Source organism: Vitis vinifera, chromosome 10 (assembly GCF_030704535.1).
Source record: "Vitis vinifera cultivar Pinot Noir 40024 chromosome 10, ASM3070453v1".
Taxonomy (NCBI): domain Eukaryota; kingdom Viridiplantae; phylum Streptophyta; class Magnoliopsida; order Vitales; family Vitaceae; genus Vitis; species Vitis vinifera.
Genome location: NC_081814.1, coordinates 3,023,033 through 3,050,603, shown reverse-complemented (window position 1 = coordinate 3,050,603; position 27,571 = coordinate 3,023,033). Strand labels below are relative to the sequence as shown.

General features: G+C 35.5%; 2 protein-coding genes and 1 non-coding gene across 8 annotated transcripts; 1 reads left to right on the top strand and 2 right to left on the bottom strand.

Annotated features, from left to right (window-relative positions):
- Positions 1-2,263: 2,263 nt before the first annotated feature.
- On the bottom strand, positions 2,264-5,921 carry LOC104878571 (hypothetical protein). 4 transcript variants are annotated; one of them, XR_009466772.1, is made up of 7 exons: positions 5,701-5,921; positions 4,886-4,964; positions 4,220-4,646; positions 3,921-4,085; positions 3,636-3,759; positions 3,328-3,432; positions 2,264-2,549 (listed from the first exon to the last, which is right to left on the bottom strand). It is a non-coding gene; the product is annotated as a hypothetical protein (transcript). The 4 variants fall into 4 exon arrangements; XR_009466770.1 differs by lacking the exon at positions 4,886-4,964 and having other exon boundaries at positions 5,701-5,920; XR_009466771.1 differs by lacking the exon at positions 5,701-5,921 and having other exon boundaries at positions 4,886-5,667.
- Positions 5,922-6,787: 866 nt separating this feature from the next.
- On the top strand, positions 6,788-11,421 carry WRKY20 (probable WRKY transcription factor 20). Of its 2 annotated transcripts, none has more exons than XM_010648737.3 (6): positions 6,788-7,297; positions 8,166-8,351; positions 9,267-9,816; positions 9,949-10,087; positions 10,182-10,340; positions 10,633-11,421. In XM_010648737.3, exons 1-6 carry the CDS (start codon positions 6,962-6,964, stop codon positions 11,141-11,143), a joined length of 1,881 nt encoding a protein of 626 aa, XP_010647039.2. In that variant the 5' UTR covers positions 6,788-6,961; the 3' UTR covers positions 11,144-11,421. The 2 variants fall into 2 exon arrangements, with proteins under 2 accessions (XP_010647039.2, XP_010647041.2); XM_010648739.3 differs by having other exon boundaries at positions 6,948-7,885.
- Positions 11,422-11,512: 91 nt separating this feature from the next.
- LOC100245041 (scarecrow-like protein 21) lies at positions 11,513-16,208 on the bottom strand. Of its 2 annotated transcripts, XM_010648740.3 has the most exons (3): positions 16,095-16,199; positions 14,258-14,326; positions 11,513-13,599 (listed from the first exon to the last, which is right to left on the bottom strand). In XM_010648740.3, exon 3 carries the CDS (start codon positions 13,317-13,319, stop codon positions 11,682-11,684), a length of 1,638 nt encoding a protein of 545 aa, XP_010647042.1. In that variant the 5' UTR covers positions 13,320-13,599; positions 14,258-14,326; positions 16,095-16,199; the 3' UTR covers positions 11,513-11,681. The 2 variants fall into 2 exon arrangements, with proteins under 2 accessions (XP_010647042.1, XP_002272401.1); XM_002272365.5 differs by lacking the exon at positions 14,258-14,326 and having other exon boundaries at positions 16,095-16,208.
- Positions 16,209-27,571: the final 11,363 nt, after the last annotated feature.

Below are 27,571 nucleotides of genomic sequence, written 5' to 3'. Positions count from 1 at the left end.
CCGCTGCTTCAAATCATGTAAGTGATTCATTGTAATTAGGATTGTAATAATGATTTTATATAGTTTAAAAATTATATTTAAAAAAATATATATATTTTTAATCTTTATCCAGTTAAAAATATTTTTATTTTAAATTTTAATCAATTTTTTTTTAAGAATTATATTTGTTTGGTACATAAGTGCATAGTATTACTTCCAGGTGTGATGTAAAAATAATTTGTTATTTTTAAAAATTTATTATACTCTTTGGTAGTTATTATTATTATTATTTTATAAATCGTTTTTAAAAACGAAGTGAAGTAGAAAATTGTTTTGAAGAATAAATAAAAGTTTTAAGTTGTTATAAAAACGAAAAGAAAATTTTGGGTTTGTTTGACCATGATTTTAAAAACAAGTTTAAAAAAATATGGTCAAATATGTTTATATTTTAAAAAAAAAAATTGGTGAAAACAACTTTTAATTATTCTAAAAAAATTGATTTCTATTTCACTTTATTTTTAAAAATTAATTTCAAAGAATAAGGATCAAACAATATTGAGAAATTTTTTAAAAACAGTTTTCTATTTTAATGTTAAGGAATTTTTAAAAACAGTTTTCTATTTTTAAAATTAGAAAACTGTTTTTCAAATCACATAACCAAACATACTATTTTTCATCTCTCTTCAGCACCCACTACAAAAAATCTTCAAATATAATTTATCTTATCTTATTGATATTGAATTTTTAATTTTTAAAAATAATTTGAAATTCAAAAACTAATCCAATTGGTAACTAAAAAATCAGTAAACTCAAAGTCGTTGAATTAACTATCGATGAAAACTTATTTTTAATGATTTTGTAAGTTTCTTATTTTATTATATAAAATTATAGTTTCCTCAAAATTATAGTTTCCTCCAAATTAGGTAAATAAATTCTACATCAAATAAGACTTATTCATATATTGGATTCATTATAAAACCTAGTAACTTAGTAAATTCTAAATTCTATTTTTTAAGTGTGTTTTATAACACAAATTGCAAACTATTTAAAATTAAAATCTGCTCAATTAATTTAGTAATAGAGATCTAACTAATCACTTATAGTAAAACACGGTCAATGAATTATAAATTCTTATGATATTTTTTTTATTCCACCTTTATATTTTTTTTATAAGATAATAATTTTTATTGTTGAACTTTTTTTATTATAAAATTTAATTTCTTTTAAATTAAAACACTTTATTATTAATTCCTTAATACAATAAAATCAAATTCTAAAAAGAATCTATTTTAATTGATCTATGAGTTTCACTTTTAATATATATATATATATATATATATAAATAGTATGATTTTTAATAAAATTATAATTTATAATTTTATTATTATATTAGTATTCATATTTTATTAAAAATGATTACTATCATTTTTTAATTTATGTGCAAACAAAATTATGTTCCAACTTTAATAAGACTTTGAATTATATTTAATTAATATTGAATGAATTGAATTTATAAAATCAAAATGAAAAATTTATTTTTTAAAAACAATTAAAATTTATTTATTGAAAATTTTCTGGATTTTTGTTCTTTGAAAAAAAGTGTAAGAAAATACTAAAAAACTTAATTTTTTTTTTCTTTGGCTTAAAAATAATTTTAAAAACATAGTCAAACGAGCCTAAGTTTTTTAGAAAAACATTGCCAAACAAGCACATAGTCTCCTACTTATCCAAAATTCCAAATAAATTGCCTAAAAAATATAAGTTCTAACCTTCTCTCGAGGAAAGAAAATAAATATTAAAAATAATAATTTTTTTATAAAAAATATAAAATCAAATCAAATCAAATATAATTAAAATTAAGTGAGACTTATTTAATTTTTGTTAAAAAGGAAAGTAAAATAAGTTTGAAGCAACATTAAATCTACTTTTTTATTTTTGTTTGTTTTTTTCATTCCTTTTAATTTCTCCTTTAAAGTAGCACATAATCTTTAAATCTATTTTAAAATTTTTCCTTTTTTTATTTTTTTATTTTTTATCTTTTCTTAATTTTCCTTCTCCTCTTTATTTATTTTCACATTTTCCTCTGAATTTTCCGGAGACCAATAGTATCCTGCATGAATACCTTCGGTTGAATGATTTAATGCGGGCCCGGAGGAAGCCCAGGATTTTGGGCCAGGCGACCACAATGGCTCAGCATATGTAGGAATGAGTGTGGGCTCCATTGAAAAAAGCCCTACCATTGATGTCTCCACCCAAAGCAAGAGAATGTGCTGAACAGCAATCATCAACAAATCAGTAAAAATTCACACTCTCTATCAATCAACATCTTCCAAGTATTCATCCCAACTGTCAGTTGGGAGTCCCTCTGTATCAATTTAAAATTTGAATTAACAATGCATGCAGGTTCCAGCAAAACCAATATCAAACACATCGCATCTTGGGGGACACTTTCAGTTTAGATTTGTCCAGTATCATGTGAAGTCCTAAATGTAATCGAGTCTCAACTATTGTTTTTATCTTCATCAGCCTCGTCCCCTTTGCTAGTAACCGTAGCTTTCTCCATCCTACATCTTCAAACATAAGAGGGAAAAGAGGATTAGTCCACAGAAAGAGTTTAGGTACAGTGTTTATAAAAAGGGGGTAATCACTGACCATTTTGCAAGTCAAATTTTCTTGCTTTCCAGAGAAAGGAAAAGGAAAAGAAAAATGCATGATATAGGGTAGATATATTACAAACCAAAGTAGTATCAGAGCTCACAAAGTGCAGCAAGAGACATCAAATGCAGATAGTAGTTAGCTATTGTTATGGATCAAAGGTAAAGAGATGCCATGCAGAAAGACCAACCTACTGTTATGCTATTTTATCATAAACTGCAACTCAGATAAATCTTTTCCCAACCATTCAGGGTTGTGCTTTGTAACACCTTCAACTTGAACCATACAAGTCTTCATGCAGTCAATGGTTTCCATTGAAACTTTTTAAAAGATTCATTCATTTGATCAAGTATCATGCCTAAAATTTGGTGTTATATTAACAAATTCAATGCATCCAAACTAAAAGATAACTTCAAAAAACATTTTGAATGCAAGAATGAGATTACATAACTTTATATCTTTTATTAATAAATTTCAGCAATCTTAATTTTGCTTAAAGATTTCAGCAGCACAGGTCTAGTTTATCTGAAACAACAGCACGATGGTATATGGAATAAAAGAAATAATAATAATTTGCGGTTCTGATTTCGCATTTCAGAAATGCAATATAAAGAAAGAGATAAAGATATGCAAAGGATGACAAGCATAGATAATTCTGGGGAAATCAGACAAACCTTTTTGTAACCTACATACCTTGAACCCAACATTTATTGGAATAAGATATGAAGAATGTCATTCATGATGTGTAAGCCCTAAAAGGCTGTCTTTTTTTACATTAGCACGAGAGGTTGGTTCATCCTGAAATATACAAAATGAAAAAAAATAAAAATAATAATAATGAACATCCAGAGTTGTTCATAAAAGCAACACATAATGGAATCATAAGTTGCAAGTAGTAGCTAAAATAAATCCAGAGTTGTCCAAACTATTCTCAATGTTACCATTAAATGCATACACAATTGTTGAAAGTTAACATAGTTTCACAGATGACCAATCTGTACCTTCTTTTTCACTCTTTGCTTTTGTGACTAGCACTCTCCTTCACTGTAGAATGTACTGCCCTTGCAAGACGTTTAACATGATTTAAGCGCAATCTTTTTGGTGAACCTGGATCAGTACCTCCAACTAGAAAATTTATCACAAGAAAAAAAGAAAATATGTAAACAAATCTATCTATCTGCATTAATCATGATTGCCATATGAAATTCATATTTCAGATAGGATATTGTTGAACTGTAGTTTAACTTTAGATCGAAAAACCATAAGTTGTATGTTGTTAAACGTACACTTGGTGCTTGCATTTTTCTTTGTTACCGCATCTGCCCCTATCGGACGATTGTCACCAGTTAGCTCGTCCATGGGATTGTTTATTGATCGTGCAAGATGCCTTACATGACTTAACCGTAGTCTTCTTGGGAATTTAGCTAATTTGTGACCTCCAGCTTCCATATCTATTACATGATGTTTGAAAGCAATTGTGACAATATGTTTACTTTCACACAATAGCAACATGATTACTGGCAAACAAACTTTTAGAAGGTTATTATAAAGCAGAGAAATACATAATAGCATTATAAAAACCTACCCTCAAACTTTATGCTTGACACATCCAGTTTGTCTTGCCCTTGATTTAATCCAATATGAGTGATAACCTCACTTTGCACACAAAGTTCAGATGCAGTAGTTGCAGCTTGATATTCATTCCTTGTGTTTTGATCTCCACCAGTCCTAGCACTTGTTTGTTTGCATTGAGAATCCGATTGAGAATTATCAGCCTTTTGTCTTCGCAATTGATAGTTTCTGCGACGTCTGGCAAGATGTTTTTCTCTCTCTTCAAGACTCATAGATTGTCTTCTTTGTCTGTCCCTGATCCGGCGTCTTTCTCTCTCTTGCTCCCTCTGCATGATACGCAGCACTGATTTTTCTGAAATGTCCTGAGTAGTCATCCTTATTAGCTGGGATCATTCAATCGAATAGTGATCTCTCCTTGACTTCAGATTCAGATAGTTCTTCTACAATCAGTGCAATAAACAATTTTTAGTAATTTCTGTGCACTGTAAAGGGTTTATTTATTTTTTTGGGCATCAAAGAAATTAGTTACAAAGCAAGTTTAACTTGGAATTGGCCTTAAGGATTAACACCCCCAACTTAGAATAACTTTTAGCAAACCAAACACATTTGAGACAATCGACCCGTTCTTCCTCAAGACTGGAATTATGAACATAATTGATAGAAGAGGGCAAAAGAATACCTCAGTGATTTTGAGGATAATGTGGGATCAGCTTGTTTGCTTTCTTTTACTTACGGATTACATATTCGATAACAGAAAACTACATAAACAAAACTTTATAATTAAAACATATTCAACAAACAATTATTTGTCTTTTCTTCACGTAAATCCTTAAATGGCAGGCATCACCACACAGGCAAAACAATGGGAGTATGTAGTAGCACCAAAACCACAAACCCATTAGGGCAATATCCGCCTTGAGAGGGCTAGATACCCAAAAAATGACTAAAAGCCCGCCTCTGTTTGGGAGGCAACTGGCATTGCGTACTAGCAGCCACAAACACAATGGGTCAATAACAGTCGCCCAGCACAATCACCAACTCACCATACAAATTATGCAATTGAATCATGTGCGTAAACCTAACAATACTAAACAGAGAAAAACCCCTTTGCATTCTCCACTCCAATCAATCCAAAATGCACTCAAGTGGAAGCCCCCGCCCCCCAAACAACAGATTATCAACTTTTGGAATGAAAGTTACCTTCTTTCCACAAAAGGTTCAATTAATATCATCATTATCACAATCAAAATATCTAATACAATAACCACCATTACGAAACCCTAAAAACCCTGAAAGTGCCAAGAAAAGCGTTGATTATCGAGCAAACAAATGGCTATTCACAAGAGCAAGGCGACAAACAAAACACAGAACCACACGTATATGTATTCAACAAGGAATTCAACAGGAGCAAACAAATCGACATTCGAGAAAAATACCTAAAGTACAAGACGCAACAAACAAAACAAATGAATACAAATGAACAAAGAATCATACCGGTTCGTGGACGCGAGAAGATATGATTCGGAGGGAGAAAATGGCAGTGGCGTGAACTGATGAGACTGCCAATAGATTCGATTATGCGATAGACAGGGATGAATCGAGAGAGGAGATGGAGGAGATGAGATTATCGATATATCACTAAGGAAACGTATAACTCCTTCGGAATCGTGTCGATGCATATATAGCATGAATGTGGTTATTATGATGGTTATGATGATTACGTTCTTACCATCTTTATATGATAGGAGGCTGGATTCTCTGTTTCGCAAACCACTCCCATTTCCTCCTCCTTCCAATCATCGCCCGTTAATCACGTGGGACCCCTTCCATGACTCCCATTTCTTTTTCAATACCATTTTTATTTTTGGAATGTTTTAAACGTTGGATTCCGACCGTATGAGGTGAGTAGGATATGGAGGAAGCAGCGTGACATTAAAAATGATAACATTTTTGAAAGATCAACCGATCATCATAGCACTCTGATCAGTGAAGTGCAATATTCCAGGGGATACAGAGTCAAAAGATCAGATGGCTGTCATCATTAGAATCATTGTTATTTTTTGACCCTTAACTCTGGATGGACAGATCACGTTAACTTATCCTAAACCCCACACATGCGAATTCTGATGATGAGTTGATTTTTCAATGTGCGTTTTTTAGTCAGGTTTTCAATCAATACTTCTGCTTTATTTTCCCAACAAGCCCCTAAATAAATGTAAGGCTTATTTGGCTCTTGTTTTTCTTTGAAAAAATAATAAATAATTTTTAAATTTTAAAAATATGGTTTGTAACTTGTAAGAAGAAATTTCACGTGTTTTTCTTTTTTATTTTATTTTCTATAAATAATTTACAACTATTTCTAAGAAACTTGGAGCTATTGAGCCAAGCCAATTGGATTGAGGAGCCGGTCGACCAGAAGAGGGATGATCGGATGGGCTCGACCCCAGGGATGTAATTCACGTAACTGGTGAAAGGAAAAAAAAAGTCGTCCAAGACTTGAATTTGGACTAATAAATGATTTACACGTGGTCAAGTACAGAGGTAAATACGTATATATAGTATAGTGTAATTGCCAAGTCAACCACGTTCTCATCGGACTCTGAGCCTCTCGCTTCCCTCTATCTTTCTCTCTTTCTGCCAAGCCAAATTAACACGCATCAGGGAGTTGAAATCCCGAAAATACCCCTCGAGGACACAAATCACACTCACTTCGTTCACACACACAGCTGCTTCTGTTCCGCTCTCGAGCCTGATAATGGAAGACAGCGTCAACTACGAAATCCGAAACTCTCGTTCCAAATCGCCCGACGTATTTGCCGAAACGTTCGACAATCGGTTCAATTCCACCAACCATGTCCGTGCTGCGATTCGCAATTCCGGCACTGTTTCAAACAGTGTTGATCCCCCAACTACCGTATCCGGTGGAAAATCCGATTCTAGGGTTACATACGGAACAGGGCCGAGTGTCTCAAGGTATAAATTGATGTCTCCGGCGAAACTTCCGATCTCGAGGTCGCCGTGCCTGACGATCCCTCCCGGTTTGAGTCCGTCTTCCTTGCTCGAGTCTCCGGTGCTGCTTTCCAACATGAAAGTTAGTTTTTTGCTTCAAAAACTGTGGACGTTTTCGTTTACTCTGTAGTAATTTTCCTGGATTGCGCGACTGGAATCAATTCTTGATTTTGGAGTGAGTTTTACTGTTATGTTGAGAATTGCGTGAGCGGGTGTTTATTAAGGGTCTTTGTGGAATTGAATGTGGTATTTTTAGAACTAAAGTTATGCGAATCTTTGTTGTAGAATGTCATATTGTTTTTCTCCACATAAAATTTGGGTAAATTATTTGAATTAAAATTGTGAAGAATTGTTTGAAAAGAAGTTGATAGATTTATGCTGAGGTAATTGATTAGATTCTGATGCTCGCTTTATGCCATTCTGTTTCAGAGCTTTTATGCCGGTAGTGTAAGTTTCGACATTTTTAAATATCTTTGTTTGTTATTGACCAATGCTGCGAATAGATGCTCCTATCTAGTTACCCTTTTTAGGCTCTTCTGATCCAGTACTGTTATGCAGTGTAAAAGAGACTATGTTTTATTTGTGTACAAGTATTCTGATTGAAACAGTGAGATACATGTGTTTCATCTTCTGGGAGCAGGATTAGCCTTAGATGGAGAAAACAGCTGATGTAGGGTACTGCTGACTTTTGAAAATTTATCAGGAGTCGTGTTTGATTTATTTTTCTGTGGTTTAGGCTTGGTATAAGATTATTGAGTTCTTATGATTATGATTTTCTGGATTGCTACCTTTTTCCCTGCATCGTGCTTGGTAGAAAGAATTTTTGATAGGGTTGCCATGTATCCCTTGATATAAGAGTGAGTTAATTGTTGGTTCTTATATTAGCTCCAGATGTTGAATAGAAACCTTCTGAATCAATAATTTGTGTAGTGTTTGCTCTTGGTTTGCAGGTGGAGCCTTCCCCAACAACTGGTTCCTTACCAAAGAATCAAATAGTGCTGGATCCTGTTGGTTCTGCATCATTTTCAACTACTGCAGATGGTTCCACTGGCAATGAGATAAACGTTGGTAACTTTGAGTTCAGGCCCCACAATAGATCAAGCTTGGGTTCAGGCTTATCTTCATTAGGTCATTTGGTAATTTCCTCATGATTTATTGTTTTGTTATCATCACTCCTCTAGAAGTAGTAATTTCCGTTTAGACCTAAAATTTAATTTCATAGACTGGTGTTTTAAATTGATTTTCTTATAAGTTTCAATATGTGCTGAATCAGTGTATCTACTTTTGCAGGATTTGGTTACTATTTTGATGACTGTATTTTCCTGAATGGCTAATAAAATATCTGTCTTCCAATAAAAAAAAATTGAAATAAAATAAAATATGTTTAAAACTCCACAAGGGTGAATTATGTGTATTATCCTTGAAGATGCATATTATGTTCTACTAAACCCTCGGGGGTACCTTGCCTCTGCATGATGCATAAGATGAAGAAAATTTAATATGTTCCTATGTGTTCCAAGCAGTAAACTACAGAAAATTTTCTTGATCCTTGAGCACTTTCTTCTGTCTTTGTGGCAAAGTTGTTAGAAGGTCAATCTTTGGGTTAGTCCTGAGAGATGCTGTCTTATGGATAATTGAATGAGAGAATAAATAAAATTTAAGTTACTCTCTGGGACTATCGTGGAAAGAAGAAAGGATTCAGTATTTCCTTTGTCATGTAGTCAGGTTTCACTGATGGAGGACTTGCTGTATCTCTCAGGCATGATCTTAGTGAATAATATTTTTAGAGTATTGTCTTTTTGACATAGTTCTTTGCATCATGTTAAATTAACTTTGCTGAAAACAGTACCATATATAGGTGAGGACTTCGTTATTTCACAAAAATGCAAGAAGGATGTAATTGAGGCCTCATATTCTTGTGAAGTATTTTTCATTGTGTTTTAGTTTGAACCTTTTAACTCTAGTTTCTTTAGTTTGACCTGTGTTTGTATGTATGCCTGGATAAATTCTTTAGTTTACATGTAGTCTGATGTCCTTTTGTTGTTTTCAAGGCTTCTGCTTCAAACCTTCAGCATCATGAGTCACGAGTTGAAGTCCAAGATCGAGGCCAAACTCAGTCATTTGCAACATCATCTTATGTTAAAAGTGATAAGGCGGCAGATCCATCTGTTACTGCTCCCAATCCACAGGCATCCATGGTTGCTTCAAGTGCCAGTCTACCTATCAAAATTGATTATGGAAAACTGCAGCAGAGCCAGGGTTTTGATATTGGGGTCCAAGCAGCACTTTCTGAACAGAAAGAGTCAAATCCTTCATTCACTGCAGAAAAATCATCAGAAGATGGATATAATTGGCGGAAGTATGGGCAGAAACATGTTAAAGGAAGTGAATTCCCCCGAAGCTATTACAAATGTACACACCCTAATTGCCAAGTGAAGAAGCAATTAGAACGCTCTCATGATGGAAAGGTCACAGAGATTATTTACAAAGGTAGGCATGATCATCCTAAACCTCAAGCTAGACGTCGATTTGCAGTTGGGGCTGCTCTGTCCATCCATGAAGAGACCCAGGACAAGTTTTCTTATTTAACAAACATAGAACGTAAGCCTACTTCACTATTAATTTCTGGTTTGTTATTTTATGTGGATAGAATGCTTGATTTCTTTCATATGTGGCTTGTTATTTTATATGGATAGAATGCTTGATTTCTTTCATATGTGGCCATATTTGAAGACAAGACATCCCATGCACATGGCCAGACATCTTATCATGGTGAGCTAGATAGTGTGCCAGAGGTTCCTCCATTCACAGCAAGTGATGATGAGCAGGAAGCTGATGAGGATGATGTTGATGATCCTGATTCAAAGCGAAGGTACTCAACTCGAGAGACCGAACATTTTATGTTAGCATGTTTATTCTGCACTAACTTTTGTTGAACTTTTAAACAAAAAAACAAATCCAAGCAGGAGGCTAGAATGTGGTGGTTTAGATGTAATTCCATTGCATAAGCCAACTCGAGAACCACGAGTGGTTGTTCAAACTGTGAGTGAAGTTGATATACTAGATGATGGATATCGTTGGCGCAAATATGGGCAGAAAGTGGTGAAAGGCAATCCTAATCCAAGGTATGGTTTCCTTTTATCAACTAGGCATATAGTAGAAATTTCTAAATTAGACAGCCCCTTTTTCCACCTTCAGAATCTCTGCTCTTTGCCAGTTGTTTTTGTGCATTCTTTATGAAGCAACTTTGACTGGGTTCTCTGGGCTGTAAATTGGTTATGCTAAAATGTTGTGGCACGGATTGCCTTCTAGATGCAGTTGTCTTTCTTTTTTGATAGTGGAAGCATATAACTAACTGCCTTCTAATTTGTTTCTTCTAAGTTCTATGATGATTTTGTGTCCTTCCCTTTTATGTAGGAGCTACTACAAGTGCACAAACGCCGGATGCCCAGTCAGGAAACATGTGGAAAGAGCATCCCATGATCCAAAAGCAGTCATAACCACTTATGAGGGAAAACATAACCATGACGTACCTGCTGCAAGGAGTAATACTCATGACACAGTAGGATCAAGCATTTACTCGACATCAATGGATGCCATTTTAAGGACTAAACTAGAAGAAACTGACACAATAAGCCTTGATCTTGGGGTTGGCATTAGCTTGAGTCCTGACAATGGATCAAATGAGAGGCCACAAACAATGGAGGCAGACCCTGATCGAACCCAAATCCATATTGTGGGTTCTGACTGTAGTAAACTAATTCAAGCAACCTCATCTTCGGCATACTACAGCATTTCAAATGATTCCGTTGATCAGCGTGAGATTAGAGAAAACCAAGGTGGAAACTTTACCTTTGAGGCTCCACCTCTAAACCGGTCCTCTAATCCATACCCCCAAAGCATGGGGAGCTTACTAATGGGTCCCTAAAATAGTCTCATGGGTCCAACCTGAGTCTTCCATGCAAAGTGCAAGTACATCAAGTTGAAGATCCCAATGGTTTCACATAGAGCGCTTTGCTGACAATTGCATCACTGTCTTGTTAACCGCAGCCTCCCAGCAACAGTTTGCTTACTTGTCCAACTGTTGTACATGCATTAACCCTTGTAGTCTGAAATTGTTTGTACATATGTGAAATTCGGTCAGGAGTCATGGAACTTTTCGTGGACAACTATAAAAGTGTAATTTCCAAAGTCTTTTTCCGATTATTATTGTAGTCACGGTCAACTGTTTCATCTGATTGAAAAAATAAGTCTTTTGTAACCCTGCAGATGATGATAAGTCTAGAAGAACAAGAGATAGCAGTATAACTCATCCATTATGATTTTCTATTTCATTCCAAGGCGGGCATTTACAAGAAATTTATGTTCAGGATGGAGCTTCTAAAAAGTCCTCATGATCAAGAATAATACAAGGGGAAAAAAAATCTACAGGTGTATGCTGTAACTCCTAAAGTACGCACAGGTTTTCACACCCATGCACAGGAGGTTGCCAAGATCCTGTTCTTCCAACCGAGATAGAGGGCTCCGTTCCTCTCTTGAAGCCAGAAATTCGGGCTATACTCCTTCAACATATCCTTGATGGCGAGACTCACAGAGGAGCTTAATGGATATGGATTAAACCCAGCCATTAAAAATCTTGACCTCCATTTACCAAGAAGCTCGTGCCGTTCCACCCTTTCAGCCCCCTCGCATGCTATTATGTTGACTATGTCTCGAGCTACACAGTGCTGCTCCGCATTGATCCGCTGCTTGTCATTCCTTGGCCGTGCAACATCAATGGACTCAAACATAGCTGTATAGTAATCCAGTGTCTCAACAAACCGTGGGAGAAATGCGGAAGTGTTGGTGTTGGATTCTTGCTCAACAAGCGTCACAACCTTGGGTTGCAGGCTCTTAATTAGCCTCAACAGCCGGTCTCTGTGATTCGCAGTGCTCACACTCTCATCTGGCATGTGATGTAACATGTATGGAAAATTCACAGCCAGGGCTTCCCCATGACAAATCCTAAGGTTTTCTAGTTCAACCTCACTACCAGACATGCCTGCAGCATGGAACTCAAATGGCACATTGCAGGACTCAGCAACCTTTGATAGCCTTAGCCCCACCATATGAAGTCCTCCACCACGAGCATGAGCTGAATCAGAATCATCCACGCCTGTTATGCGGATGAGTGGGGCTCCACCAGGCCGACATGCAAGGGCCTGGATGAGGGATACCCACTGGCTGCCCTGCGCAATCTGAAAATCAATGATGTGGATTCTTGGTTCATTTTTTATGGCCTCCCCAATAACAACGTTGGCAGACATGTAGGCAAACTTGTAGTAGGGACAGATCTGATAGAGGATGTGCATGTAAGATAGCAATTCTGGGCCTGTGGGCTCTTTGCACTTTAGGGCTTTGTAGATGCAACTCCCTGATAATTCCAACCTTGCTCGAAGTCCTTCCAACATGTATGCACCCAACCTTTGGATGGGCTCTCCAGAAACTGAGACCATCTGTTCCAATACACCCATTAGATCTGCTGTCCTGGACATATCATTTTCTGACACCGCTTCTGCACAGGCTACAAGCACTTGTTTCAAGTCTAACCTGGGGATCATTTCTACTTTCCACCTAGCTATTGAGGCGGCTTGGTGGGCACCACTTCTGAAAGAGCAATTACAACTGTCAGTAGTATCTGATTCAGGCCCTAGCAGTGAAAGTTCCAACTCTCTCAGTTTGTGTCTCAGTTCATTGCCATCATCAACCCCAGAAGACCCACTTATTGGCGATCCAGATGCATTATCAGGGGAATGATGTGGGTCTGACAAGTACGATTGAGAACCTTGAGGTGAAAAGGGACTCCTGTTAGATGAGATGCTGCCCGCAGATGGGGAGGAATCACACACATTGTAACCAGCAGTTACTGGGGCTGATTCCAGTGTGAAGTACTGTTCATTGTAAGTTCCAAAGGATAAGTGCGTTTGCTGGATGCCATTGCTGGGGCACTCATTGTTGTCTAAAATTTGGATTTCAGACAAGCAATAGGGTTGGAGCTCTTGCACAGGTTGGTGGTACAACCTGTGGATACCACCTGAACTTTGGTGTTCCTCAGACGTTTGCATCTAAGAATAGCCTAATGATTGACTAAGCAAGACAGTCAAATGCAGGAGTGTAGAAACTCTTTCTTACAGGATTTTTCTCAGCGATTCAATAGACTACTGATTTGTTAAAAGGTGAAATGTTATTGCTCAGCAAATCTTGATAAGCAGTCAAGGAGCCGTGCCCTTTCAGTAAGCAGCCAGATGATTTGTTTCCACAGCCATAATCCTGGTTAGGCGTAATTCAGCAACTCTACACCATGCTTTATCAACTTATGACATATGCTTCTGCTACAGGGAAATGCTGGAAAATCAGAAACAAATTCAATGCAATCAGTAAGATATAATTAAAAACCCACACACATAACAGTCAAGGGAGAAGTGAAATTCAAAGGATAAGTACAGAAGATAAATATAAGAAAATGATGACAGTTTGTAATCAACCAAATCAGTCAAGCATTGTGTCAAAGAATCCCTATTCTAGATTTTAGGATGTACAAGTCCTGAAAGCGTCTCACTGCAGGCTTGGCGACTTCTGTAAGCACTGGTCCATGATTGGGAGAGAAAATGATGACAGTTTGTGATCAACCAAATCAGTCAAGCATCGTGTCAAAGAATCCCTATACTAGATGTTAGGATGTACAATTCCTGAAAATGTCTCATTGCAGACTTGACAACTTCTGTAAGCAATGGTTCATGATTTGGAGTACGATTCTTGCAGACATATTGCCATATTTGGGCAGGAGAAAGCACAATGTTCCATTGTTGTTGATAATCTAATTAACAGGAAATGAAATAGCTTAAATTTTGTATGACAAATCAAACCCTGTGAGAAGGTTTCCATTAAGGGAAAAATGGAGGAGACTAGGATTCTCGGGATTTACTAGATTCCAAGGTGGGATGAAAGACACAATTTTCCCCATTTTTGTTAGGAAGATAGATTTACAAGAAAAATGCCCCACCTGAGGTCCTGAACAGCAAAAGATTCAACCATATATGCAGGCCATACTTTGCATATTCTGATGTCAGGCCTACAGACAGTGTACTGAAAAATAATCATTGAGTTGACGAAGAACACAAGCAAAAGATTGCAACATTATTGGTTTCAATTGACTATGTGCACAGGCACAGTTGGTCCAAAAGCTCTGCCCGCATGTACAAATTGAAAAACTAAATAAATAAATGATGAAAAACAGAATAACAGACATGTATGGGGGTTAATGATTCATGGGAGTTTGAGAGTCCCATATAGCCTCCACACCAATCTGAGTAAGTAACAAATGCACTGGACATGTACATGGGTGTGATCATACTATGGAATAGATCCACATTGATCCTAGACCAGAAAATCCAACCTGACTGTATCTGTAACATGTTGAGTCTATGCTAAAAAAGTTTATTGAACATGAAGGCAATCATTGTTGAGGAGATAATTATATAGAAGTCACCGAACTTTTTCCTAAATTAAACCTTCCTTGAATCTGGAGCCAATCACTAAGAAGAACAGGTTCCCTAAATCCGAAACTCATATCATCAACTTTTGGGAAACTACAAACCAAAATATTAGCGTCTAAAACTCCAATTCAAGCCTGCTTAATTATCTCCCAATTCAAATGAATATAGAAATTAAACTACAGAGTTTTCTTTGGAACAAGAAAGAGTCACCAAGTGTAGGGGAAAAATGAACTTCAAGGCTCCATTTAGATCTCAAGAAGAAAGAGGGAAATGAGAAGAAGGTGCTGAGAATAGCTGGAGAAGGAATTCTATTTTGAAGCAATCCGATCATTTTCGATTTCCTTGTTCGCAGAAAAGGTATATGAAACAGACAAAGCAAAAGCTAGGGGAAAAGGTAAAAGGTAACAGAGGTAAAAGAAAAAAAGTAGCCACCCTTCAATCCCCAATTATGTACTAGCACAATCATTGAAGGCCTCTTGCGGCTCCAAAATATTGCCTAGATGACACTTTGTAATCATCTTGATTTTGACGCGGAAACAAGGAGAAGGATCCATCCATCCATTCAATCACCTACCCTACGAATCAGGCCCTCAGCCTGTCTTTAGAACCCCAAAACATTAATCTCCAGTGAAATTCCCTGTTTTTACACTAACTTCCCAGCGTATCACACCAGTTAACTGTGAGCATAAGCTCGTAAAAGAATCAAAAGCTTGATTTTTTGACTGGAAAATACAAACCCATCCCCGGATTAATACCAGTTCAGAACCCTAAATATCATTTCTTAGTGAAAATGATTTAAGCTCCAAGACAAAGCACCCACCAATGCTTTTCCCTTGAAATTTTCAGGATTTCGGCATATTGACCATCCAGACCACTTGAATTGAAACTCAAACTTACAGATAGGATACCCAAAATCCTCTTTTCAGAACCCCATGACTACCAAACAGGCTTGGTTCCTGGAATGGAATATACCATGAAATATGATTCTTTTAAACCATAACAAACCAAAACCCTACGGGTGGAAACAAATAAAACCAATTTCCATTCCGGATTCCAAAGCAAAATCACGAAGGGTAAAACAGACCCACCTTTTGCAAATTTTAACACAAACCCCCTCTTCCCAATTCATGATTAACCAAAGAAAACCTCAGCTTTAAACCCCGCATTTAATCAAACAAAACCCTACCCACCAACAATAACAACAACCCAAAATCATCTTGAACCAAATAAAAACCAAAGGACAACTGATTCACCACACAAAATCTAAAAAAGAAAAGAAAGAAAGACAGAAAGAAAATTTTCAAACTGAGAATAGCATAAGAATTTGATTACAAAAATAGCTACCTTGGTTTGGGGATTGTCAGCTCAAGATTCCCATTTCTTCCACCCCCTTCTGACGGCAGAGAGGAGTAACCGCTCTTCTTTCTGCGAAGTAAATTAAAGCAGCTCTGTGGGCTTAATCATATTTATAATGCTACTTCGACAACAACTACCCTCACTATTCCTAACAACTACTGAATTGCCCCTGAGCAGTCTCCAACGACCCATGTCAGCTGACAACACGTGGTCAGAACTCAGAAGCATCCCAGTCCCCCAAGACGGCTCCACTCTTCCTGTAGTTTTCTCACACCCCAAATTATTGCTCATCATTTCTTACATTAATTCAAACTCAAAATGTCAAAATTAAGAATAAGGAAAGCGTCGTCAACGCTTGTCCATAACCCAAATTTATTATTTCCAACGAATTAATATGCCAAAAAATATTTAGTTAATTTAAAATATAAATGGTGATAAGAAAAAAAAAATTTTCAAATGGGTGTAATTATTATCATTTAAAAAAAAAATTGTAAAAACAGTCACAGTGCTTAACGCCAAGTGAAGGCGACAAAACCAGGGGCGCTACCAGACACGGTTCCGCGGAAGAAACCAGATAGGCATTCCCGTAAATATAGTGAAAAGGAAGGGCAGTTGAGTGGGGATGGCGTCCACGAGTGAGGTTGACCCCATGCCCATATCCCCATTCTCGGAAGCTCTCCGTCATTTCCATTTTTCCTCTTCCTAATAGTTTCGTTTTTTTATTCCCATAAAATAAAAAATGATGACGTGTGAATCCGAGTCACTGACTCATCACTCACTCTCCGACTCCTTTCCCCGGTCCTTTTCATTTGTCCTGTTGGTGTATTAAAATTAAAAATAAATAAAAGTTCATGGTGGTCTGGCTCCTGGCAATTGACCACCACACACCGCGTCTATTTATTTTTGATTAGTCCACCGACGGTCCATAATTTGCCACGTCACCCTCCCCGGTGAAGGCGTCTGTCTGCATATAGTACGAGCTACTTATTGTTATCTGCCCATAAATTTTTATTTTTGAGAATTACATTTTTAATATTTTTAAAATCAAGTTAAAAAATAAAAAATATCCCATAAAATTAAGATAATAATTTTATAAAAAATAAAAAAATAAAATGAATAATACAATTTTGTTTTTTAAAGGGAAAAACTAATACCAAGAAGAAATGAAATACACCTTTAATAATTAATTTTATTTTTTTCAACCTTAAAAAAAACAAAAAAACAAAAAAACAAAACAAAACAAAAAACAAAAATGGATATTAGAAAGAGTAATTTATGGGGAAGTTAATAGTCTATTTATTGGTGGGTAGCATTATCATTCTTTAAATTCGAAAATTGATCACCTAAATAACGATTCTTAAAATAAAGTCATCGGATGTAATATCAAATGTTGTAAAAGGTTTGACCTACCCTACAATAAAGGCCACGAGTTCAAGTAATAAAAACGTTTGTTGAAACCATGATGCATATCGTCTTTAAAATTAAGGATGAATAACTTAAATGATGACTCTTAGAACATGCTCATAAGGGTACGATGTACCATCATTGAAAAAACCAAAAGAAGATAAAATGTTTTAACCGATAAAGTTAGATTGATAATTACTCAAAAATCATAATGGATTTTCTGCTTGAGGTGTTATACACGTTTTTTTTATTTTTATTTTCTATTTTTATTTAACCACATGTGTCAAAAGCTTATTCAAAGTTTGACGGCTTGAGATTCAAAGTCAGATATAGTTTGGATATCCTAAAATATATGAGTGGAAGAAAAAGGAGTGATTTTAAATAATATTTATGAAAAATATTTGCATGATCGTATATTTAGGTTATACGGCTTGACTTTTAAAATTTCAGAAATTGAGCATAGCTTGGGACCCTAAGGACTTGGAACACGTTTGGGCCTTAGCGTGTGGGATACAATTCTATCATTACGCTTTGAATATTTTGGAATGGCCAAAAGTGACTCTTTTTTCTCTCGTTTTTATTTTCTCAGTGTTTGGTGGAGGTGGAAGCAAAGGGGAGGAGCACACTTCTTCTGAATTCTTTCATCACTATCAATAATAATCGAGGAAAGATTTGGTGATGTTTGTTTTTTTGACTTTTTGGTAAAAGTAATTTATTTTTAAAATTTAGGTTATTTGTTTTTCTTTTTTTTTTCATAACTTATTATAAACTTTTTATTAAATAAAAAAAGTCAAAATATGCTAGTTTCTTTTAAATAAAAAAATAACATATTGATTTTTTTTTATTTTTTTAATACTTAATAGGAATAAAAATATTACAAAAACAAACAACTTAATATTTAACATTATTAAGTATTAAAGTTCTATTTAGTATTAAAGTTCTATTTAGAATTAAGTAACGTTTTGTTTAAACCAATTTGTTTTCGGAATTTAGATTGTTCATTTTTCTACTTTTTCATGACTTATTATAAATTTTTTATTAAACAAAAAAAGTCAAAATATATAATTTCTTTTTAAATTTAAAAAATAACATATTGATTTTTCTTTACTTTTTAATACTTAATATAAATAAAATATTACAAAAACAAACAATCGAATATTTAACATTATCAAGTATTAAAGTTCTATTTAAAATTAAGTAAAAAAACAAATACCATCTAAGATTTCGATAGAAATTATCAACCAAACTACTCAAGATTCATTCTGTTATTTTCTTCCAATTATCTTTCTCCATTAACTTCAGATTTTCCATTCAATTTTTATGTCGTCCCAGAGTTGACTGGTTGGATTGCTGAGGATCCTTTATTTGCTTGAGCCATCTTTGTTTCCCGGAAACTACTCAAAGGAAGATTGAAGGAAATGATATATATTGTTTTTAAGTGTTTGGATAAGGGAAAGAGATGCGAAGGAAATCAAAGTAAAGGAAAAAAGAAAATATTAAGACCCAATTTGGTAACCGTTTTTGAAGAAAAATAGTTTTTGAGAAAAAAAATTTTGAAAACTGTTTTATGATATTTTAAAAAATAAAAGTTTGTTTGAAAACATAAAATGTTTTAAACATGTTTTTAAAAATATTTTTTATGTCTACTATTTTATTTTTAATTATTTTGCATATTTATATAATTATATTTTTAAAATAGTTTTAAAAAAACACATAATTAAAAGATATTTTGTGAAAACACCTTCTTTTTTGTTCTTAAAAACAAAATAATAATTTTTAATGGTAAAAAATATTTTTGGTTTTTGTTTTAAAAAACAGAAAACTAGACTAAAAAAAATAGTTCTCAAACAAATCCTAAATCTCCCTTTCTCTCTAAAAACTATCTTTATTTTTGTAAATATTACTCTCTATAAAAAACTATCTTTATTCCTTTCATATATTTTACTTTTGGATTTTCTTTCTTCTAATAAATTTACCATAACCAAATTTTCAACTTTGGTCACCAAATGTTTTCAAAAATAATTTTTGAAAATTATTTTATAACAATTTACAAAATAAAAATTTATTTGAAAATTTGAAATATTTTTAACTTGTTTTTCTTTATATTTATATGTAGTGTATTTTATTTTTAATCATTTTTTATATTTGTATAATTATTTTTAAAGTATTTCAGGAAGTAAGTAAAAATAATTAACAAATTGTTATTTAAAATATTATATTTTCTATTTTTTTTAATTATCAAACATGTTTTGGTTTTTATTTTTTATTTTTGGTTACGAGAAATAAAAAACAGTTTTAAAAATAATTATCAACGTTAATTTATAACCTGATGCACCCATGATAGATTTTAGCTTTGCAAGGGAATATACCACTTTAACATCTTAGTAACAGTAATTCGAGAGTTTACGTGGGAATGATGGACTTAATTTTAAAGGCTAAAAAGCACTTCTTGGAAGCACTTTTATGTCATGACTTAAAAGTCACTCAAAATCACAACTTAACCGTTAATTTTAAATAAATAAAAAAAAGGAGAAAAAAAGGGCTTCCATAAATGATTTAATTTGATGTCCAAACCTTTTGAATGTTATAAAAATTAGAGAAGATGCAGGGCTCTGGTTAATGAACTTAATCCAATCAAAGCACTTTCCCAAGACACCTAAATATCTCCATTGAAAAAGTTGAGATTATGAAGGAAACCTTCCAATGCAAGTAAGGTATATAACACAATGATAAAAATTATGGGAATATGAGCTCAAAGGATGCCAAGTTAACCTTTTATCCTTTTCAATCTTCTTCTACTACTTCATCATAGGAGATTGAGATTTGATAAGGATGTTGCTCAAGGAATGAAGAAAAAGGAGAATCCTGCTACACCCTTTTGTGCCCCACCTCCTCGCCTCCTCCTTATCTTCACACCTTTTCCTCATGTAAAAGTTCTTGAGTTGATTCCAAAGGGCTTAGCATGACTTCATCTAAGCTTTGTTAAATCTTTCAAAGTTTAAACACTACTTTCAAACGTGAATCTCGTATTTTTTAATATGATTTATGCGTATTATAAAAAAACAAAGACCCTTTTTTAGAAGTAATCACTTCTAGATTTACTTTTTGTGTTGTTGCGTGTGTAAGTTAAACTTAGACTAGTAAAAGAAAAGACATGCAATGTGGGGTGTGTATGGACATGGCCCACCTACCACCATTGCCCTCTAGATGTTTCCAAAGTTTAGAACATTTTTGCTAACTGCAGTCTGCACCACGTTTGGGGAAGAAGGACCTTCCATCCAATTTCATGAAAATACCTTATGTAATTCATGTGAAAAGATTTAGAATGTTCTTATATACCCAAAAGCAATGTTAATATGATGGTCTATAGGTTTGATTACAGTATCAAAGTGTATTCTTTTTATATTTATCGAAAAAAATATCATCGATTAGGTGATATCACATACCAATTTTTAGGTCATATTATTTGTATTATAGTTGTTTATTTTTGTGCAATGATTCCTAGTGAAAATTAGAGAAAAACGAAAAGAAAACACATAGATTTAACGTAGTTCGATAGATTACTTATGTTCACAGGAATATGGAAGAAGATTTTTACTATATGTGAAATTAGGATTACATAAAATGATATTTATATTAACTCTCAGGTAATGAAATTCTAAAAATACCCCTGAATAGTACCTGCGTTGCCCCCTCCCCCCTGCGCACTCCCAACCTATCGTTCGTCCTTAACAATAAAAATATAAGTCTGAATGACAAATGCTGTTGTTCTGCTCTGCTCCATTCCGACATTTGTTCATTTTTCTCCATATATGTCTTTCCTTCAATATGAGCTACATACTATAATAATAGTCTCATTTATTTGTATCTTCTACTTAATCCTATTCATTTATATTTTTCTTCAACAATTTCAGTTATACCATATAATATATATATATTCGTATAATAGGGTTTTATACCCACCAGTACCGTGAGAGGCCTTTTGGAAGCTAGTATCGTCATTCTGCAGAAGTCATCCACAGCATCATGCAGCGGTGACCAAATCAGCGGTGACCAAATCGGTCCGTGGACAGACTTAAAACTATTGGACAAAGGGATTGTTGGAAATCAAGCCAGCATCCTCTGTTTACTTCCCTAATTAGTGTAATGTACAACCTTTATTATAATTGATTTAGGAGTAATTCTAGCAAGGTAGTTTATTCACTTTCCATGTAAGAGTAGTTTATATATTTAGGAGTAATTCTAGCAAGGTAGTTTATTCACTTTCCATGTAAGAGTAGTTTATTCACTTCCCATGTAAGAGTTTATTCACTTTCCATGTAAGGGAAATTCCATTCCGGAATTGTCTCATATCCGTAGGCTATTTATTTATGCTTTCATTCATTGTAAAGGAAGGTATCACAGAATGAATTGAGGTGTTCCTCCATATTTTGTCTTCAAATTCTTCATATTTTTCTTCAAAGTCTTCATGGTATCAGAGCAGGTTTAATCCTGTCTCATCGTCTTCATCTTTAGTCAGTTTTTTTTTTCTCAATTCTATTCTTCTAATTTATGCCTAAATACGGTCCAGCTTTTGGAATGGCTACCAACTCATCATCCTCTACTTCTGATATCATCATCTCATCATCTTCATCCTCTCATCAGATGGAAACCTCTCATCTTCCAATCACAGCCCATAAACTGAATGGGCAAAATTATTTGCAATGGTCTCAGTCCATATTAATGTTTATACGGGGAAAGGAGAAAGATGACTACATCACCGAAGCTTCGGCGGCACCAGAAACCATAGCATCAACCTACAAAAAGTGGATAGCAGAAAATAATATGGTCATGTCATGGCTAGTCAACTTTATGACCGCTAACATTGGTGAAAATTTTCTGTCATTTGATACTGCCAAAGAAATCTGGGACACTGCAAAAGAAACTTTCTCAGACAAGGAAAATACATCTGAAATCATCCAGATTGAAGGCATTCTCCACGATTTGCGTCAAGGGAACCTTACGGTAACTGAATATTTCAATACTCTTACTCGTCTATGGCGTCAACTTGATACGTTTGAGGTTCATAACTGGAATTGTGTTACAGATGGTTTTTTGTATAAAAAGATTGTCGAAGGGAAACGTGTGTTTAAATTTTTGTTAGGTTTGAACAAAAATCTTGATGAAATCATAGGAAGAATCATGGGAGTAAAACCCCTACCTAGCCTCAGAGAGGCATTCTCTGAAGTCCGTCGCGAAGAAAGTCGGAAAAATCTCATGATGGGATCCCATCAACAACTGAATATGGCAGAAGGCTCGGCTCTTAAGACTCAATTCGCTCCTTTTGACAACCGTCAAAAAATTAAAGGAGGTAGACCTTGGTGTGATCATTGCAGAAAGCCGGGACACTTAAGAGAAACTTGCTGGAAGATTCATGGAAAGCCAGTAGATTGGAAGCCACGTCAACCACTTGAGAAAGAAGGACGAGGCAATCATGTGGCTACCGATGAACAATCGCCACAACCTGAAGCTAGCCCTTTTAATAAGGAGCAAATGGAGATGCTTCAGAAACTACTGTCTCCTCTTTTGTCAGTACAGTCACAAACTGGCTCATCTTCCAACCAGGTCATTGGTTCCGGAACCTTAGCTCACAAAGGTAATTTTTTGAGTGCCTTCACTGCTGGTAAGAAACGTAAAAAACCTTGGATAGTGGACTCAGGAGCATCTGATCATATGACGGGAGATGCGACAATTTTTGATACATATAGCTCATGTCCAAATAATTTAACAGTCCGAATAGCAGATGGTTCACTATCAAAGGTTGCCGGAACAGGTTCAGTTGTGCTATCAAGGGATCTTACCCTCAACTCTGTTCTCCTTGTTCCTAACTTGGACTGTAATCTATTGTCAATTAGTAAACTCACTAAGGAAAAGAGGTGTATTACTAATTTTTCCTCCACTCACTGTGAATTTCAGGATTTGGATTCGGGGAAGACGATTGGCAATGCTGAGGAATGCTCTGGACTCTACATCCTTAAGGAGCGCCATGATCCACAAGAACAACCTCAAATGACAGTTGGTAGTAATTCTTTTTCGGTTTCATGTCAAAATAACGATAGTGCAATTAGGTTGTGACACTATCGCTTAGGTCATCCAAATGTTATGTATCTCAAGCATTTATTTCCTTCATTATTTAATAAAAATCCAAAATCCTTTGAGTGTGAAATCTGTCAATTATCAAAGCAAGTCCGATCTCATTTTCCCATTCAACCCTATAAAGAGTCTAGTCCATTCTCAATGATTCATAGCGATATCTGGGGTCCGTCAAGAATAAAAAATGTAACTGGTACTAGGTGGTTTGTCTCATTCATAGATGATCACACTAGATTAACTTGGGTATTCCTCATGAAAGAAAAATCTGAAACGAGTCAAATTTTCAAAAATTTTAAAAATATGATTCAGACCCAATTCTAGTCAAAAATACAAATTCTAAAGTCTGATAATGCTAGGGATTATTTCAACTCCATTCTAGGAGAATTTCTAGCACAAGAAGGGATAGTTCACTTAAGTTCATGTGTTGATACCCCACAACAAAACGGAATCGCTGAAAGGAAAAATAGGCATTTGTTAGAGGTGGCTAGATCACTAATGTTCTCCACGAATGTTCCAAAATTATTCTGGGGGCAAGCTGTCCTTACGGCAGCCTACCTCATCAATAGGATGCCGTCTAGGGTACTAAAATTCCAAACACCTTGTCAAACACTCCTAAAATCCTTTCCGACTACTCGTCTCATCTCCACCGTCCCACCCAAAATTTTCGTGTGCTTTGTCTTTGTTCATATCAATCAACAACATAGAAGTAAACTTGATCCTAGGTCACTCAAGTGCATCTTTCTTGGGTATTCTTCAAATCAAAAAGGGTATAAGTGTTACTCTCCGGTCACAAGAAAATTCTACAATTCAATGGATGTCACCTTTTTTGAAACCCAGCCTTACTATCCCAAAAACGATATTTAGGGGGAGAATTCAACTCAGGAATATCAATTTTGGGATCTTGAGTCATTCAGTGAGTCACCTATCACCATTGAAAATCACATTCCTCTAGAGTCATTTAATCAACCCGAGTCCATTGTTGACTTGTGGGATAAGGAGCACATCCAAGAGGAAACGGAGGAAAGAGCACTTTCTCAACAAAGCCATGAGGCAGAACCAGGTCCTAATCCAAGCAAACTTCCAGGTAACAACGCTCCTGATGGTACTGTTGATTTCGAGTTAGAAAATGATATTCTTAATATGCCCATAGCTTGGAGGAAAGGAGTTAGATCATGCACTCAGCATCCCATTGGAAATTTTATTTCTTATGATAAGCTATCACCTACGTTTCGTGCATTCACTTCTAGCATCACAGAGATACAAGTTCCTCAGAATATTCAGGAAGCTTTCAAGTATCCTAAGTGGAAGGCGGCAGTCGATGAGGAAGTTCGGGCGCTGGAAAAGAATGGTACGTGGGAAATTACTGACCTCCCAAGAGGTAAGAAACCAGTTGGGTGTAAGTGGATTTTCACAGTAAAGTACAAGGCAGATGGTAATGTGGACAGGTATAAGGCTCGGTTGGTCGCCAAAGGATTCACCCAATCCTATGGCATTGACTATCAAGAAACTTTTGCTCCAGTTGCCAAGCTCAATATTGTTCGTGTACTTTTATCCTTGGCAGCTAATCTCGATTGGTCGCTTCACCAACTTGATGTGAAGAATGTCTTCCTCAATGGTGACTTAGAGGAAGAAGTTTACATGGACATTCCTGCTGGACTTGAGACGACATCAAATTTCAACAAGGTTTGCAGACTCCGAAAATCCTTGTATGGTCTCAAACAATCTCCCAGGGCTTGGTTTGAACGGTTCACTAAGGTAGTGAAAGGGTACGGATTCGTTCAATGTCAATCCGATCACACATTATTTGTGAAACACTTCCCAGAAGGGAAACTGACAATTATCATTGTATATGTGGACGACATAATTTTGACAGGTGATCATGAAGAGAAAATTGACTTACTTAAAAAATTACTGACAAAGGAATTTGAGATCAAGGATCTTGGAAACCTCAAGTACTTTCTCGGAATGGAGATTGCTAGGTCAAAGAAAGGTATAGCAGTCTCACAACGCAAATACGTTCTGGACTTATTGAATGAAACAGGAATGCTAGGATGCAAGCCGGCAGAAACACCTATGGATACAACTGTCAAACTGGAAGAAAGTGATGGAAGTGCGCCAGTTGATAAAGGAAGATATCAACGTCTTGTGGGGAAACTCATCTATCTTTCTCATACAAGGCCAGACATCGGCTTCTCCGTTAGTGTGGTAAGTCAATTCATGAATAATCCAACCGAAAAACACATGATTGCTGTGATCAGAATATTGAGATACCTCAAGATGACACCGAGAAAGGGTCTCTTCTTTCAAAGAACAACAAAGAAAGAGATTGAGATTTTTTTAGATGCAGATTGGGCAGGTTCAGTGACTGATCGGAGATCAACTTCAGGCTATTGTTCATTTGTCTGGGGGAACTTGGTTACATGGCGAAGCAAGAAACAGTTAGTGGTAGCCCGTAGCAGTGCTGAGGCAGAATTTTGTGCTATGGCACAAGGTATCTGCGAGGGAATCTGGTTGAACAGGCTGTTAGAAGAATTACGGGTTCCATTGAAGCATCCCATGGTGTTATACTGCGACAATCAAGCTGCCATCAGTATCGCTAAGAATCCGGTTCATCATGATCGAACTAAGCACGTGGAGATAGATCGACACTTTATCAAGGAAAAGATTGAAGAAGGAGTTTTCAAAGTCAGCTACACTCCGACAAACTGTCAAACGACTGACATTCTCACAACAGCTCTTGCTCAAGTTAACTTCGAAGATCTGACAGAAAAACTTGGAATGATCAACATCTACAATGCGGCTTGAGGGGGAGTGTTGGAAATCAAGCCAGCATCCTCTGTTTACTTCCCTAATTAGTGTAATGTACAACCTTTATTATAATTGATTTAGGAGTAATTCTAGCAAGGTAGTTTATTCACTTTCCATGTAAGAGTAGTTTATATATTTAGGAGTAATTCTAGCAAGGTAGTTTATTCACTTTCCATGTAAGGGAAATTCCATTCCGGAATTGTCTCATATCCGTAGGCTATTTATTTATGCTTTCATTCATTGTAAAGGAAGGTATCACAGAATGAATTGAGGTGTTCCTCCATATTTTGTCTTCAAATTCTTCATATTTTTCTTCAAATTCTTCAGGGATGATCATCCCTCTTATGTTTGTCTTCATCGTGCCGACTGATCAATAAATAGACTTTCTGAAAGGGTCCCATGGGGCAAAATTTCATCATTGTCCGAGTAGAAGCATCTCTTTCATCTTTAGCGTCTTTTTATGGGCATGAGTGGAGATCCCTTTTTCCCCAAGTGAAAAAAGAACAAGATCTTCAAACACAGGCTGGTGGGGTGACGAGGCCATCTGCTCCTTTTGCTGGGATGGGGAAAAAGGTTAAAATTTGGGAACAGTAATGGGCAACTTCTTTTGCCTGAGAATGGATGAAGCTACCCTACTGTCTATATATACTCATATGCCTTTCTGTCTGAAGTACTTCGGAAACCAAAATCAGGTTTGAAGGAGAACAAGGGTGTACATAGTGAATCTTTGCTTCATTGCAGCACAACTAATAATTTCCTGAGTGGCAAACAACTAGAAGGCATAACCCTTGAAGCCATCCAACCCATCAGAATAAGACTTCTTTAAATTGTACTTCCTTCAAGAGTTGGACAAGGGAGAAAATTAATAATCCATTGTTCCGGTTAATAATTAGGCTGATCACCATTAAACTCGGCCACCAAAGCCTGCAACTATCATGTGAGTACTACAACTTCAATATCAGCCTCATAATTACGATAACAATTAAGGTACTGATCAGATCATATACATTAATATTGCCATTAACATTATATATATTTGCTAATTTCCTTTTGAATTTTATTGGCCTTACTGCATTATGTTCATACTTGACCTCTTCCCTTTCAAACTTCAGACTTCAGTT